The 13,817-nt window shown below is 48.2% G+C and overlaps 1 protein-coding gene across 2 annotated transcripts in view; it reads left to right on the top strand.

Moving 5' to 3' along the window:
- The window catches only part of LOC105567106 (multiple coagulation factor deficiency protein 2 homolog), a 51,486-nt gene that overhangs the window by 26,506 nt on the left and 11,163 nt on the right, over positions 1-13,817 (top strand). The window contains exon 1 of one of the 2 annotated variants that reach the window (XM_012021671.1): positions 10,661-10,830. The exons of the other annotated variant lie outside the window; for it this stretch is intronic. Coding sequence (XP_011877061.1) covers positions 10,822-10,830 — 9 coding nt within the window. The 5' untranslated portion in view covers positions 10,661-10,821. Of the gene's footprint in view, positions 1-10,660; positions 10,831-13,817 lie in introns of those variants that run through there. 2 annotated transcript variants of the gene reach the window in all.

The raw sequence follows: 13,817 nt of genomic DNA, 5'->3' as shown, positions 1-13,817 counted from the left end.
ACGACGACGACGACGAGGACTAGGACGAGGACGATGACGGCGCCGACGGCGACAACGAGGACGACGAAGGCGACGTGCCCGACGCACCCTTCCGTCCTATCTTCCTTCCTTCCTTCCTTCTTTCCTTCCTTCCTGACGAAGGACAACGCGGTGGGAAAACCCGGAGACGACAAGAGCGGTGAGCGAGTCAGAGGGGGCGACTGCTCGCCGTGAGTTCTTGTGGGATTCTGTCCGCGAAATGCAGTTATCCCGGTGACTCCGCGCGGGGGTGAGCGAGCAGAGTTACGCGTACGAGGGGGTTGCCTGCCTGCCTCTCGACCGTCGTCGTCGCTTGTGGTAGGGGTTTGTTGCTCGTAACCGGTCGCTACCACCCGCGCGCCCCCCCTCGATCCCCCGACCACCCCTCCGGTTCTCTGCCCCCGCGCGCCGCCGCCGTCACCGCCGCTACTCCCGGCGACGCGAGGGTGCGAAGTGCCTGGCGGACGCGCTGGATTGGCCCGACGGAGGGTACGTCGCCCGGGCGACGGCCAATCGCGGGGGTCGCCGGGATGCCCGCGGCGACCCCACCGCCGCCGCCAACATGGCGCGCGTACCAATAAAAATTCCTCCAGAAAATAGCCTGCGAGCGATTTTCTTTCCGGGGCTACCAGCGTGCAGCGCTTTTCCGACCACGCACACGCTTCATCCCAGTCACCAATACGCGCGCTGGGAGGGATATGGCGTAGGAGAGATCCCGCTCGCCATCCCCTGTCCTCGTCATCGTCTCTCGTCTCTCGTCTTTCCCACCCTCGGGCCTTCCGTTCGTCTCTCTCGTCCCATCTCCAGCATCACCGCTGTCTCTCTCCCTCTCTCTTTCTTTCTCTCTTTCTCTCTCTCTGCCTTTTCCTCCGCGCGACCGCGCGCGCACGTTGCGCTCTCGTCTTCGTTTTTATTATCTCGCGGCAGATAGCTTTTTTAATTCTTTTCCCCCCCTTTTTCGGGGATTTGATTGTAATGTACACCCACGCCTGTGACCCACCTGCGTGCCGCACGTATATAGCCGCGCGGCGCCGCGCGACGCGGCGGTGGCGCATCGTTTGCGCCGTGAGATGCATTCGGCTCGGCGCTAAATGTCTTTGTGTATATCTCGCGCCCGGCTTTTTCGGAGGATTTGTAATTTGGAGACTCGCAGAGCGGAGCTCTCCATCTTCCGTCTCCCGACCCTTTCACACCGCGCCGCACGTTCCGTCTCCTTTTTTTTTTCGCGTCGGGCCGCGGTAGATTGCGTTTCTTGATTTCCTCCCTTTTTTCGAGACCCCGCCGAGATCGCCCTGAACCCGCGCAGCTTTCGCTCTGCACAGTGATGGACAGAATGGTCGCGACACTTTTTTTTCTAACGAGTTTAGGAACATGCATTTGGATTCAGGGTTACGTCCCGAAATCTTCTTCTCCGAGGAATACTTTACTCGACGTTCCATTCCGAAACCATTTTGAGCGTTGCTGATCTATTTCTTGAGTAAACTTTTCCTCGTGGAAAATGTTTTGTCCGTCAGTGTGCACCCCCGCAGGATCGCCCATTTTATTGGTTAAATCCCTCCGACTTATCTGTCGATAACAAATTGTTGACTGTTGAGAGAAAACCCGAACCATTGGCCATTTCTATGTCGTTCTCGGTCTTAGACAACGCAGCGTGACATTTTTACATTACTGAAAAACTTACATTAACGACACCCGCAGCGCGATAATCTCTGAAAAACTTAAACGGGACATCGATACGATCGCGTCGTTTCCCACGAAGTCAAAGTTTAATTTGATCGCATCTGACTTTCTGGATTAGTAGGAAACTGGCCGTTAATAAGGGAATATCCGTAAAACTCTTAGGGGCGCCAATTATGCTGAGCAGCATGGATCATCTATTCTGGTTGCGCATTCGCCATGTCCTCATTCTCGCTACGGCGTCCCTTCGCGATTTGCATCGTCATAGCTGTCGGCATTTCCATTTTCATTTCTGGCTTTCTTTGCGCCGGAGCTACCTTCACTTTGTCTCACGGTGGATATCATTTTTAAGTCCCCCGCCGTCTCTCGCGCGCCCCTTTGTGCGTTTCTGCTTTCCTCCACTCTATTTTACCTTTTCTTTCTCGGTTTTTTCTCTCTCTCTCTCTCTCTCCTCCGCGCTTTTTTTTGCTCTCCTCTCTTGCCTTTCTTTGCGGCGCGCATTTTCTTTTCTCGCGGGCGCGCATATTCCGTCGCGCCCGCGAGAGCCGTCGTCTCTCCTCGCTCTTCGATTTTCCGCGAGAGTCGTCCTTCGTCCTTGCGACCTCCTCGGGGCGTCCCCCCGGCGCAACGAGAGACGGGACCCGCGAGAGAACGAGAGGATTTCCTCGACCGCGCCGAGGGAGATCGATGAGCTCCGCACCGCGAGATCGAACGGAGCGGCGGAAAGGGAGCACGACGAAGAAATGTAAAGTTTCGAGAGCGGCGCGCTTTCAAAGGCCCGGCTGCCGTTTTCATTGAACTGGCAAAAGTCAATTTGCTGGCTTCCCGGAAACTGGGCCACCGACATTGCGCGGCTTGGTCAAAACAAGATAAACAACCATTCCGCGATTTCGAAAAAAAAAATACAGAAAACGAACCGGACCGATATATTCTATAAAAAAATCTTTAAAACGATAACGTGTTTAAAAGTATTTTTCAATGTCTCGTCCTACAGCTACCTAACTAATAAAGCGACTAGATAAAGCAATTACGAGCGATGAAAAAAAAACGTTTCTCTGACGCAGATATAAAATTAGCAAAACCACGATGTGTCTCCGTCGCGTCGCGTCACGAAAGAACTCGGGGAATAATTTTTTTTTTATTGGTCCATTACATTAAAATCTAAACTTATCGATATTATGTCAGTTTCATTAAATTTATTTGACGACAATAATAAATTCTTTTTTATCTAATTTATTAAAAATACATTATAAAAATTTTACATTTTTAAACGAACGCAATGACGTAATTTGAAATGGTCGTTTGACGGAAACGTTGTACGGCGAGCGAAAAAACAAAGTATTAATTAGTAGTGCTTTGTATAATTTTTATTTACACAAGGAAACGTCCACGATTACACACATGTGTATTCGATAATTCTTCAGTATTTCTTCTAACTAATAATACGTCATACCTAAATTTAAATGCCCTCGTTAAAGAAATTGAATGAAAACGCGACACGTAATGCGGTGCCGGAGAAGTCGCCGCGTGCGGATCAAAGCCGACAATTTTTCGATGTGTGGATACAAGGGTAGATGGGCAAGGGGGTACCATATCGGCAGGGCGTGGTCGAAATCTGTCACACTAGCCGCGAATAAACTACCCTGTAAGGAACAATATCAAAACTTCGGAACGAAATATAGAGAACACTTTATCCTCCCCGATAACTTTGACAGCGATTCTCGATCGTTTTCAGCAACATTTTGTCATAGTTTCCTGAACACCTTCTGGACCAGACGTCATACCTGGCCATTCTTGAATTCTAGAAAGCAGGGAAGAAGCTTATAAAAAGTTCCTTAAAAAGAAATAATTGCATTAGGAAAACTTATTTTCATGATAACATTTGGAACTTGTTATCATTTGCAATGAAAATGTGGAAATTGAAGGGAAAAATAAATTTTATTTTATTTCCTTCTTTCAGTAAATTTAAAAAATATTAATTTTGTTAGCGACACCAAAATGCTCTATTAAAGTGATCTTATTACGTAACTTGCAAATATTTTCTATTCATTTTGCTTCCTCATAGAGGAAGCTTTGTTTTTAGTTTGGCATCCGCGGACGAATTATATCAATCCTTAAAAGTGAAATAATCCTCAGTAAAATATTACACTGAGAATCTGAAAGCACATTTGCGATTTACGATTTATATCATATTGAAATGAAATAATACATCGTAAAATGGTAGAAAAATTTGCAAGTGTTTTACGATTTACATCGGAATATGTTAAAATATGCGCTGTTTATATTCGCAGTTATATTTCAGCTTTTAATAGTATATATTTTATACGCAATTTTTTCACGCAACACCTATATTCTTATTATCGTTTACATAATGTCATTATATCATTTGCGTAACTCCGCTATTCGAGTACTAACGAAAATTAAAATGTCAGAAATGAAGTGGCGCATATTTTCTCCGGTTCGCGACTTATCGCACACGCGCCGCTAAAAATGTAATGTATGCAAAAAATGTTGCAAATTTATTATAATGAATTTTACATTCGTCACGCTTTTATATGTTATTATATTTTATATCTGTGATTACAGTTTTCCGACATAACATTTTTCTGGAAAGGTACGAAAAACACATATACACGTTATACGTATATTGTATGACATAATTATATATGCATATATAACCATGTACACGTTCGTAATTGTACATAGACATATATGTACGTGTGCACATGTGCGCCATGTATTAGTGGGCGGTTTTCCCATATGGGCAAGGGCCACGATTGCCGCTGGTATCCGATTTCAAACAGTGATCAACAAGATTTTCACCAAGAATGTTTCATCGAACGTAAATGGTGCGTCCAAGTTATTTGTATTGTCTCTTCAATACGCATTTATCGCCATTCTTTATCGCCGCACAATTAACTTTGCGAAGAAAATTTTCAGAAGAAAGATTATATACTGAAATGAAGAAAAGATACAATAGTTCTAATTAAGAGCTGGAAGAAGAATGTCTTTACATTTGTGCGATAAAGAATATGTGCAGTAGCGCTATAGATAGACAGTACATGTTTAATTTCTCCTTGACGAGCACGAAAACATAAATTATAAATCAGTGGACAATTTTCGGCACAACTGGTATCAATTTATTGTTAAAAATTACAGGGCGCTTTTAAGAATAAACTTACCCCAGTCGTGTCGAAAATCGTTCACTGACTAATTGTCTACTGGCGATATCAAAATTGACACTCGAGAGATCGTAAAGTCCTAAATAAGTTTTCTTGGCGTTTATTGCCAAAAATTCAAGTTTGCTATTTTTCTATCTTCAAGTCTTCCCTCGTCCGTTGTTAGGTGAACTACAACGTCTGTCGACTTGCACTGGGCGACTTAAAAATTTATTAATAAACTGCGCTCGCATCCGGCGCCGAGGTCCTTCATTTTTAATTCTACTTGCAAGTCATCGGGGTGCAGCCAACTACCCTTACGTTACAAAGTATAGCATGCATATGGTCCGATGAGGCTGGCGCTCCATAAAATCTAATCTCGATCATCTACCCTTTGCGAATTAGATCGATCAGACGGCGGTCGTGTACAAACAGTGGTTTGACGTTACATAGAAATCCACGTGGAATTCGTAGCCGGCGCCGGAGCGACCATTCGCGTGCAACGAGATGCACGCCTGCATTATGAAGGGATGAAATTATCGAGTACTTTACCTCCGTCCATCTTTCCCTGCTCTCGTCTCATGTACGCTGCGACCAATAGTCATTACGTTGCATTACGCTACATATATATTTATATATACTTTTCAAATGCGAATTCTCTTTATCATGCTAATTCTTTTCTTCCCTTATATTTTATAAAAAGTAACGCTGTCCCTTACACAGATATAAATATGAAAGTTCAAGTCGTACTATAACTAAAGTGATATTTTTAACAATTTGGCACGTAGGCAGCTTGAATTAAAACCTGTATCGTAAAACAAAACGTTTATTTCATTTCAATAGAGTTTTTCTAAAATTTTAATTGAAATTTTACAACTAATGCGACACGTTGAAAAGTCAAAACTTGCGGGGAAAAAAAACAGTGAAGGGATAAAAATTGCAGTTCATCAATATTCTTTTGAAATTTGGTAAAAACGTTATGGAACACTTTATATAAAATTCTTTTGTCATAAAAGCTATCCTTCTTTTCCATTTGCGTTAAAAATCTTTTATGATATCTCGAACAGAAGGATCGCAAGTCAAGAATCGAATTGTTAAAATTTTATCAACTTCTATAATAGAATACAGATCGTTGTAAAAATTTCCAAAGAAATGAAACACCAGAGGAATGATTTCGGAAAATCAGGTATCGCGAGAAGCAGTTTCACGTTTATTTAAAGATGACTTAAAAGAAAACAATGTTGTAAGATGCGAGACAAAAAAATTAATTTTCCGATAGAAAATAAAATAATCGCAAACACACGCTGTGATAAAACAAATGTCTTTATAAAACATTAATGTGCGTCCTTTTTTTTCACAGTCTGTTCGCGTATTCCTCGCGGCTTGCCGAAACGCGGGGACTTGTCGCAAACATTGTGCGACAAACAAAAGAGAGCGCGAATAAACACAGTGAAGGAAGCGAACCGCGAGCCATGGGAACGGGCGGGCCGGCGTTAAAGCGAATTATTGCGCCGACAATGATAGAAACCTCAAAGGGGCCCGGTCCGGTCTTGAATTGGCCCGCTTTGCCCGAGTTTTAAGCGCTGTCGAGAAAATTACGGCCTTCGAAAGTGTCGACACGCGCCGTGGGCGTTCTGTTTTGGAGGAATTGAAAGAGGCGGAATTGCCAAGCTACCGGTGCGAAACTTTCCCCTTTGTGCGACGCCCGACAAAGGCCGCGGACTTCGAATTTCGTTGGCGTTGCACACTTCGCCCGGATCCGCGCCATCGCCATCGCCGTCGTCCTGCGAAATCGTACGGACACCGCGCGGCTGCGCGCGAACCAGGCGAAATTCGCGGCGAAGAAGGTGCTCCTTTAAGGCAAATATTTCGCACGCAATTTCGTGGCGCGCTTACGGGGAAATTTCGCGTCGACTTTCGAAATTAAAACGACGCCCAGCCTCGAAGATCTCCGCCGCGTGATGCGTGGGCGTGTTTTGGGTTACGCAGCCTGATAATTGGCCTATTCAGATCGGGTGCAATATTTTGACGTGGTTTCGCCGGTGACACGTGCGGCCGACAAATTGCCAAGCACGTGCCGGCCGACTTGTGCGTAAGGGAGACTTTTGTCCGATTTAAACGTTACCCCGTCTGCCGCGTGTAAACCGTAGGTGCGATCGGTTGAGTGTCAGGGTCTCCTCTCTCTTTTTTGCATTCAAAGCTGCGTGATTTCGCTTAATCGTTCTGGAAGAACTTCCTCGCCGCGTTTCCGTGCAGCCGGCAAAGTTCAGGAAATTTGCGCGAACAATTTTAATAACTAAACAACATATAGAAAACCGCTAATGCGGGTCCAAGGCAAGATGTAGGCGACCTATACTTGTAATTTACTAAGATGTCAATTCATATATCGTTTCTTTCCACCCTTGTCCTGCGCGTCGGTTTCTTTTCGGACATAACGCAGCTCTCTTACGGGCGGAGTTCTTATCGCCAGCGTAATTTTAACCACGTTCGTCGGAAGATATCCTTGCTCTTTCGGTGCCAAATTCCGAATTATACAGAGCCCGGTTGGATACACGAGTGTTATGATTAATTTGCAGCCGGTATTGTTGAAGCGAGGAAATTGGTAAAAGCTGTAATTCGCTACGAGATTTTTATTCGGGTATCCCGACAACGAAATCGCGCGTCTCGCATAAACTTCCGTTAAGATAAAATTAACCGGAGCGTCGAACATTATCTATTTACGTTAAAACAAGCGCTCTCGCGGCCGAAAAGCAACTGATGTCCCGGATACATTTCCCACATGCGTGTGCGCGCAAAAATCTTATTCGCAGAAATAATTTGACAAATCGGCGCCAAATCGGTGCCGGCGGCGTTTCGCGGCATAGTGATCCTCATTAATGCGAATTTCATCGATCTTCATTACTGTTGATTTCAGGCGGTCCCGTTTCGCATCGGTCCTTTGTGAGGAACAAGGGGGTCGGATTCCGCGAGAGCCTTCCATCATCAAGCACTTCGTCTCGGATGTAGAGTCAGTCGAGAGAGAGAGAGAGAGAGAGGGGGGGGGAGGGAGAAGGAGAGAGAGAGAGAGAGGGAGAGAGCGGGATGGCGCGGCTAGCAAAGGGAATAAACGATGCCAAGAAATATCGGCAAAAATTACGACGCTTAAAAAACAGCAGAGAAAAGAGAGTTCCTTTCTCGGCTGCTTCTCGTCCTCCTCGTCGTCGTCCTCCTCGTCCGAGCCGAGAGATGATCAAGGGGGCCGACCTCCCATTCGATCCCTCGATCCTCGATGCGCACCCCCGACCTACCCTGCTATCCTTCTCCGGACGTTCGCGCGTCCGTTCCTCTCTCGTCGTTTTCGTACCCTCCTCCTTACTTGCTCCTCTGCTCTTTCTCTTGCACTCCCCCTCTCTCTCTCTCGCTCTCGCTCTCGCTCTCACTATCTATCCCGCTATCTATCTCGCACATACACGCACAGACATACACATTATTTCTCTCCCTTTCCATCGGCGTCTTCTTCTTTTTTCCTCCCTCGCGTGTTTTGCCAAGAGCCCTCACGGGCGGAAGCGTCACGTACTGCTCTGAAACAAAAACGTAGCGACGTCAAATGCGATTACGAGAGCTGCGAGAGCAGCTCCAGAACGCGGATGCTGCGCTAGGTTAGGTTAGGTTAGGTGGAGAACGGCGGTGAAGGTGGGCGAGGGCAAGAGGGACGGGGAGCGGGGCGAGCGGGGAGGACGAGGACGAGGACGAGGAGTGGAGACGAGGCTGTCGGGGACGAGGGGGGACCCTCGCGTCGGGATGAGGACGGCCTCGGGGAGGGAGGGAGACGAGACGATGAGAGGGTCGCGGGCGGGCGAGCGAGAGGGTGGCAGGGAGGAGGGGGGCGCGGACGCTTATCAGAGGGATGGAGAATTGTCGGGGGAGGGAGAGAGAAACGAGAGAGAGAGAGAGAGCGCCGGGGTTGGGCGAGATTCTGCGAGGGCTCAGAGCGATGGCTCGGGCGAAACGTGCACGTGTGGGTGCCTGCGCGCACACGTGCGCGCGTATCTCGCACGGCGGGCCCACGGGGGTGTGCGTGCGTACGTGCGTGCGAGAAAGTTTAGCGCGCGCGAACGGGATGCGTGCGCGCGCGCCACGCTCTCCGTGCGCGCGTGTACGCGCGCGAAAAATCGATCCCTCGCCGTTCGACGCGTGCAAATCGTGGACACCACCGGGGCTACGCGTACCGGTAACTCCCGGAGATCCCGTGCGCCGGTTAATTACTATTATCGCGAATTTCGCCGGAATATTATAGTTAAGCAATTTCCACCCCCCTCCCCCGCCCTGCGTTTCTTCCTTTTTTTTCCCTCGTCCCCTCCGCCCGCGACGTACCCTTCGCCGCGTTACCGGAAAATACGTTGATTAATTAGATGCCTCTTTATTAACGTTTCGCTAATCCGCCCCCTGCCGATCCCCGTCGGAGCGCACGGCCGTCGAGGGAAACAATCGCGCTGCGCGGGAACAACATTTTTCAATTCTGGTTTCCTATGTGTTGTGATATAATAATGACACACGTGTACATTGGCATATCTCTCATTATACTATTATAATGTATCATCTTTATAAATTTTTTACGCAGCGGCAGCGAGCGTATTGGATAATGGGTATAAAAGCTAGCTGAAATTCATATCAAGTTAATGCCCTCTCGCAACAACATTTTCGCGTTACTTCTGGAAATTAATATTAACAACGGAAAATAAACGCGATACGCCTCGGTATGGGGATCGTTTCGTGAATTATCAGAATAGATTAGGCGGACGCGCGCAGCGTGCAAGATCGATCGATTTACCTGGCAACTCGTAAACGCTTTAACATGTCGTGTTTGCGCTTCGTGTCTCTTTTACATCGCGATTAACGGCGCCGGCCACGGCGGCGCGACGGCACCAAGTTTTCTGAAGCACTTTAATTCGACGACGCGTCCTCGCACGTCTCTCTCTCTCTCAATGGCGCGGGACAACGGGAGAAACGCGTTCTCGCCCATTCAACGGAGGTGAAACGGAGTAACTCATTTTTCGGGACGACACCCGTTAGAATTAACGTTTCAACGTTGGCGACCGGGGCTGACGATGGTCGCCAAGCCTCCATTAAAAAGTTGTTAAACGCAGCCTGACGGCGCCCCGCGGCAAATTGGAACCCCATCATAAGTCTTCCTTGTATATAATGTACATGGCTGTTAGAGCAAGCCATCTACAAGATAGTGAGATCGAAGTAATTAAGTATTCGACGGAGATATTTTGATCAGGCTGAGCAGACCCGGCCGATGGATGTGTGCGCGCGCGGGAGGAGAAAATGAGAATTTCTCCCTCTCGGCGGAAGAAAAATAATGTTAAAACGGCACCGGGTTTTTTTTTAATGAAAAATTCATAACGCTTAATCGGCGCCGTATCGACACCCTCGACGGGCCTTTTGACTTTTGTCCCGCGCGCACGAACGCCAATTTCTACGCAAGTCGAAAAATGTCCCAAACGTTACGAGATTATTGTTGAACTTGATACAATTCCATGTCCGCGAATCGTTATGAAGTTATATAATTGTACGTGATATTGAGCATCGTTTACAAATGTAACGCGCTAATTTCGATTGTTTTTACATTTTACAGAGATGGCGACTCGCGAGCGACTCGCGGCAGACCGGCGACTTTCGCGTTCGGCAATTAACGCCGTCTATTATTTCCGATGGAAAGAGGACAGGAGCATCCGTGTCGCCGTGTCACGAAGACCCAATAAATTTGTTTGACATTTTCCGTTCATTCCACGCTCCGCGCCGCTTCTTTTCCGAGAGAGGAAAAGCTCTCTCGAACAAGTTCAACGTTTTCTACGTAACGCTGACTGGAAACTCTTGGCCAGGCCAACGGAGAGGTTCAAAATAAGAGAAAAGCACCGCGTAAAAAGCATCGAAGTGGTACGGCGCCCGGTGCCAGGGAGAGGATGGTTTAAAAGTACATGGGATGGAAAAGGTGTGTAAAGGACGTATAGGTAATACTGTAAAATGTAAAGCTGTGCACGCGCGCACCGAAATCTACTTCTCGCCTAATGGAAAAGTCACTTATTATAGCAAATAATGTAACGTAAATTTTCCGCCGGTATTTTCCCCGAGTAACTGTCGTCGGATTTACGCGGCGGGGCGCGTAAAAATTACATGGCGAGATGCGAGGACGACACCGGAAAACCGCGGTGTACTCTCGCGCGATTAGCGTCCGCGTCTTCGGTTCCCTCGAAAATCGACCCAACGCGCGCAATCTTAATCCACGTTTAACCCTTTTAACCCTCTCGCGAGATTCCTCACGAAACGCTGGGTTGAAGATAAAATAAAGGCGTTCGAGAATAGAATTTAAATACAGAGGAAAGTCCTCTATTATGAGACAGGATTCTAATATGAGACAGTAGGTTTTCAACGTCCAAATTCAGATCGCAAATCTTTCTTCGCGACGATCACACGATCTAACAATGAGTTTTCCGCTAAACAGATTTCGCACCAAGGGCAATAAATTCACGGTGGAACCAACAGATGACGCCTATTAATTTAGCAGAAACTCCGCTCCGGATCGTCTACGAAACAATGAAGAAATCGAGTAAAACCGACACGCGCTGCCTTCGATGAATCGCTCGCGTTGCTTCACCATCGCGGTAGCTCGAGAAGAAAAAGGCCGACATATCCATCCGCCGTTATCGGGGAGCGATAGCTGGAGATAGACGGATACGCCCGCCTTTTCCGCTATCGCGGAAAGGAAGTGCATAATGATACTTCCATCGTCCCGTGAGGCTAACCGTTCTCGAAAATCACACTTAAGGCGGTCACTCGGCGGGTAGGGGAGGGGGGAGAGGGTTAGGGCCGGCAACACGGTACGTCGGCACGCATACGAAGACGTCGCCGTCGCGCGGCGATGGCGGAAGGGTATGAAAACCGCGGCGTAGTCCAAAAAACCGCCGTGCGGCGGCATTTCCAATTCTTTTTGCCCCCGGAGGGTAGGCCCTGCACGCGCGTCGCAGACACCGGGTCAGCTTTCAGGCTCCTAACGCGGTTAAGAAAATATTTTTAAAATAATTTTGCACTTAGGTGTCTCCCCCTCCCCGCCGCCGTCGCCGCGCTCACGGACAGAGACGCAACGCGCGTAATGCGCCGCGGGAGGGAACGGGAAAGGGAGAGAACGGATAAAAAGAGCACGGGAGGACGCTTTACAGCTTTACCCCATTCCCGCGTGTCTCGCCCCCTTACATGTGTTTAACGGAAAAAAGGAAGTGAGTGAGAGTGAGCGGGAATGAGAGAGAGAGAGCGAGGGGGGGGGGGAGGGCGGGGGAGAGGACGAGGGAGAGCAAGAGGGAGAGGAGAAGAGAAGAGAAGAGAGCGAGCGGGAGCGGGGTGTAACGATATTTCTATCATTTAACACGCCGGGAATAATCCGGATGGAATTATGCGGGCCCGTCACGTAGATTAACGCGAATGTTTGCGACCGATTGCGACACGTACAGCTAGGTGTTGTTTAATTAGCCACGAGTGCAGCTGAATCCGCGGACCGGATTGATCGCAACGAAAGTAGCGAGTGATTAATATGTAACGCGGCCCGAAATAATCGGATCTTTTTGGGCGATTCCGCTGAATCGAGTCAAACGTCAACGACTGAAAAAGGTTGAAACGACACGAAACCGCGCGCGGACAAGGAGATGCCCGTGCTAACGATAAGTCGCGGAAATAGATATTAAAGTGCGTGTATTAAACGAAATTAAAGGGTAAATACGTATTTCCACGATAATTAGAATTTTTCCTCGAATTAATCCGTCCCCGTTTTCTCCCTCCGTTCTTCTCTTATTTAAAATCCTTCGCCCGGTCCCCCGGCGCGTTCTTTCCACGCGCGGAGCCTTTGTTCCACATTGTTACATTCTTTTCCCTCTCGTTCTCGTTTCTCCTCCCGATCCGTCGCGACTCGCGCACGCTCGATCGGGCTAACGAAGGCGGCACGGCAGGAATTGAGAAGGAAACCTTCGCCCCCTTTTTTTTCGTCCGATGCACGATTCCGGACGGAAGAGAGAGAGAGAGAGTGAGAGAGAGAGAGAGAGGGGGGAGGGAGGTACGAGGAAGCGAAGAGCACGAAAATCGCGGAGCACGAAAATCGGGGAGGAAATGCGGAAAATCGCCTTCGTCGTCTGCAATCACGCTGTCGGTGAGAGAAATTGCCGCGGACTATAAGGGAACGCTCTCATCTCTTCTCTCTCTCATTCTCTCTCTCTTCCCTCCTTTTCTCTCTCTCTCTCTCTCTCTCTCTCTCTCTCTCTCTCTCTCTCTCTCTCTCTCTCTTTCTCTTTCCGCGTTTTCCTCGACGGCGAGAAGACAGCTTGATTATCGCAAGAATACACGCGTATGAAGATGACTCGCGCGATGTTATCTCATCGTTCGCGCGGCTCTCTCCCCGGGAATATTTCTATCTCTCCCGCGCTGCATAAATATACCGCGGGGGTCGCGGTGAAACGTTAACGTTAACGCGGATCCCGCGACCCCGCTCCTTCCCCGATAAGTTATCATCCGCCACAGGCGCGCCGTTATCGATACTCGATGTACGTCAACAGACACGTTAACGAGCCCAATTAGCGCTCCGAGGACACAATTCGCGCGTACCCTCGAATCCGAGGCGAAGTTACGAGCACCCGATCCGCGTCGGAATGCGAGACGCGTCGGCGAACGAGAAACGGTGATCGCGGAAACGCGGGCCGCACACCCGCGTGGCATTTCGCCGCGAGGAGATTAGTGGAAATTTTCAGGCGAGAAAGGAACGACGAGAAATCGGGAGGATTGATTTGAGCGAAAAACTAAAATTATGGCGCGGTCAAATATCCGCTTGCAATGTTTAATTTAAATTGATGTATGTACTTTATACTGCGATTCTAAGCACAATCGTAAGACTCGTAACTCGTTTTCGTAAGACTCGCGAGAACTGATTTAAGCCAACGG

This window comes from Vollenhovia emeryi, unplaced genomic scaffold (genome assembly GCF_000949405.1).
Source record: "Vollenhovia emeryi isolate VEMERY1.0 unplaced genomic scaffold, V.emery_V1.0 DF939140.1, whole genome shotgun sequence".
In the NCBI taxonomy this organism is placed as follows: domain Eukaryota; kingdom Metazoa; phylum Arthropoda; class Insecta; order Hymenoptera; family Formicidae; genus Vollenhovia; species Vollenhovia emeryi.
Note: the sequence above shows the minus strand (reverse complement) of the source record. Positions and strands in the feature narration are given on the sequence as shown.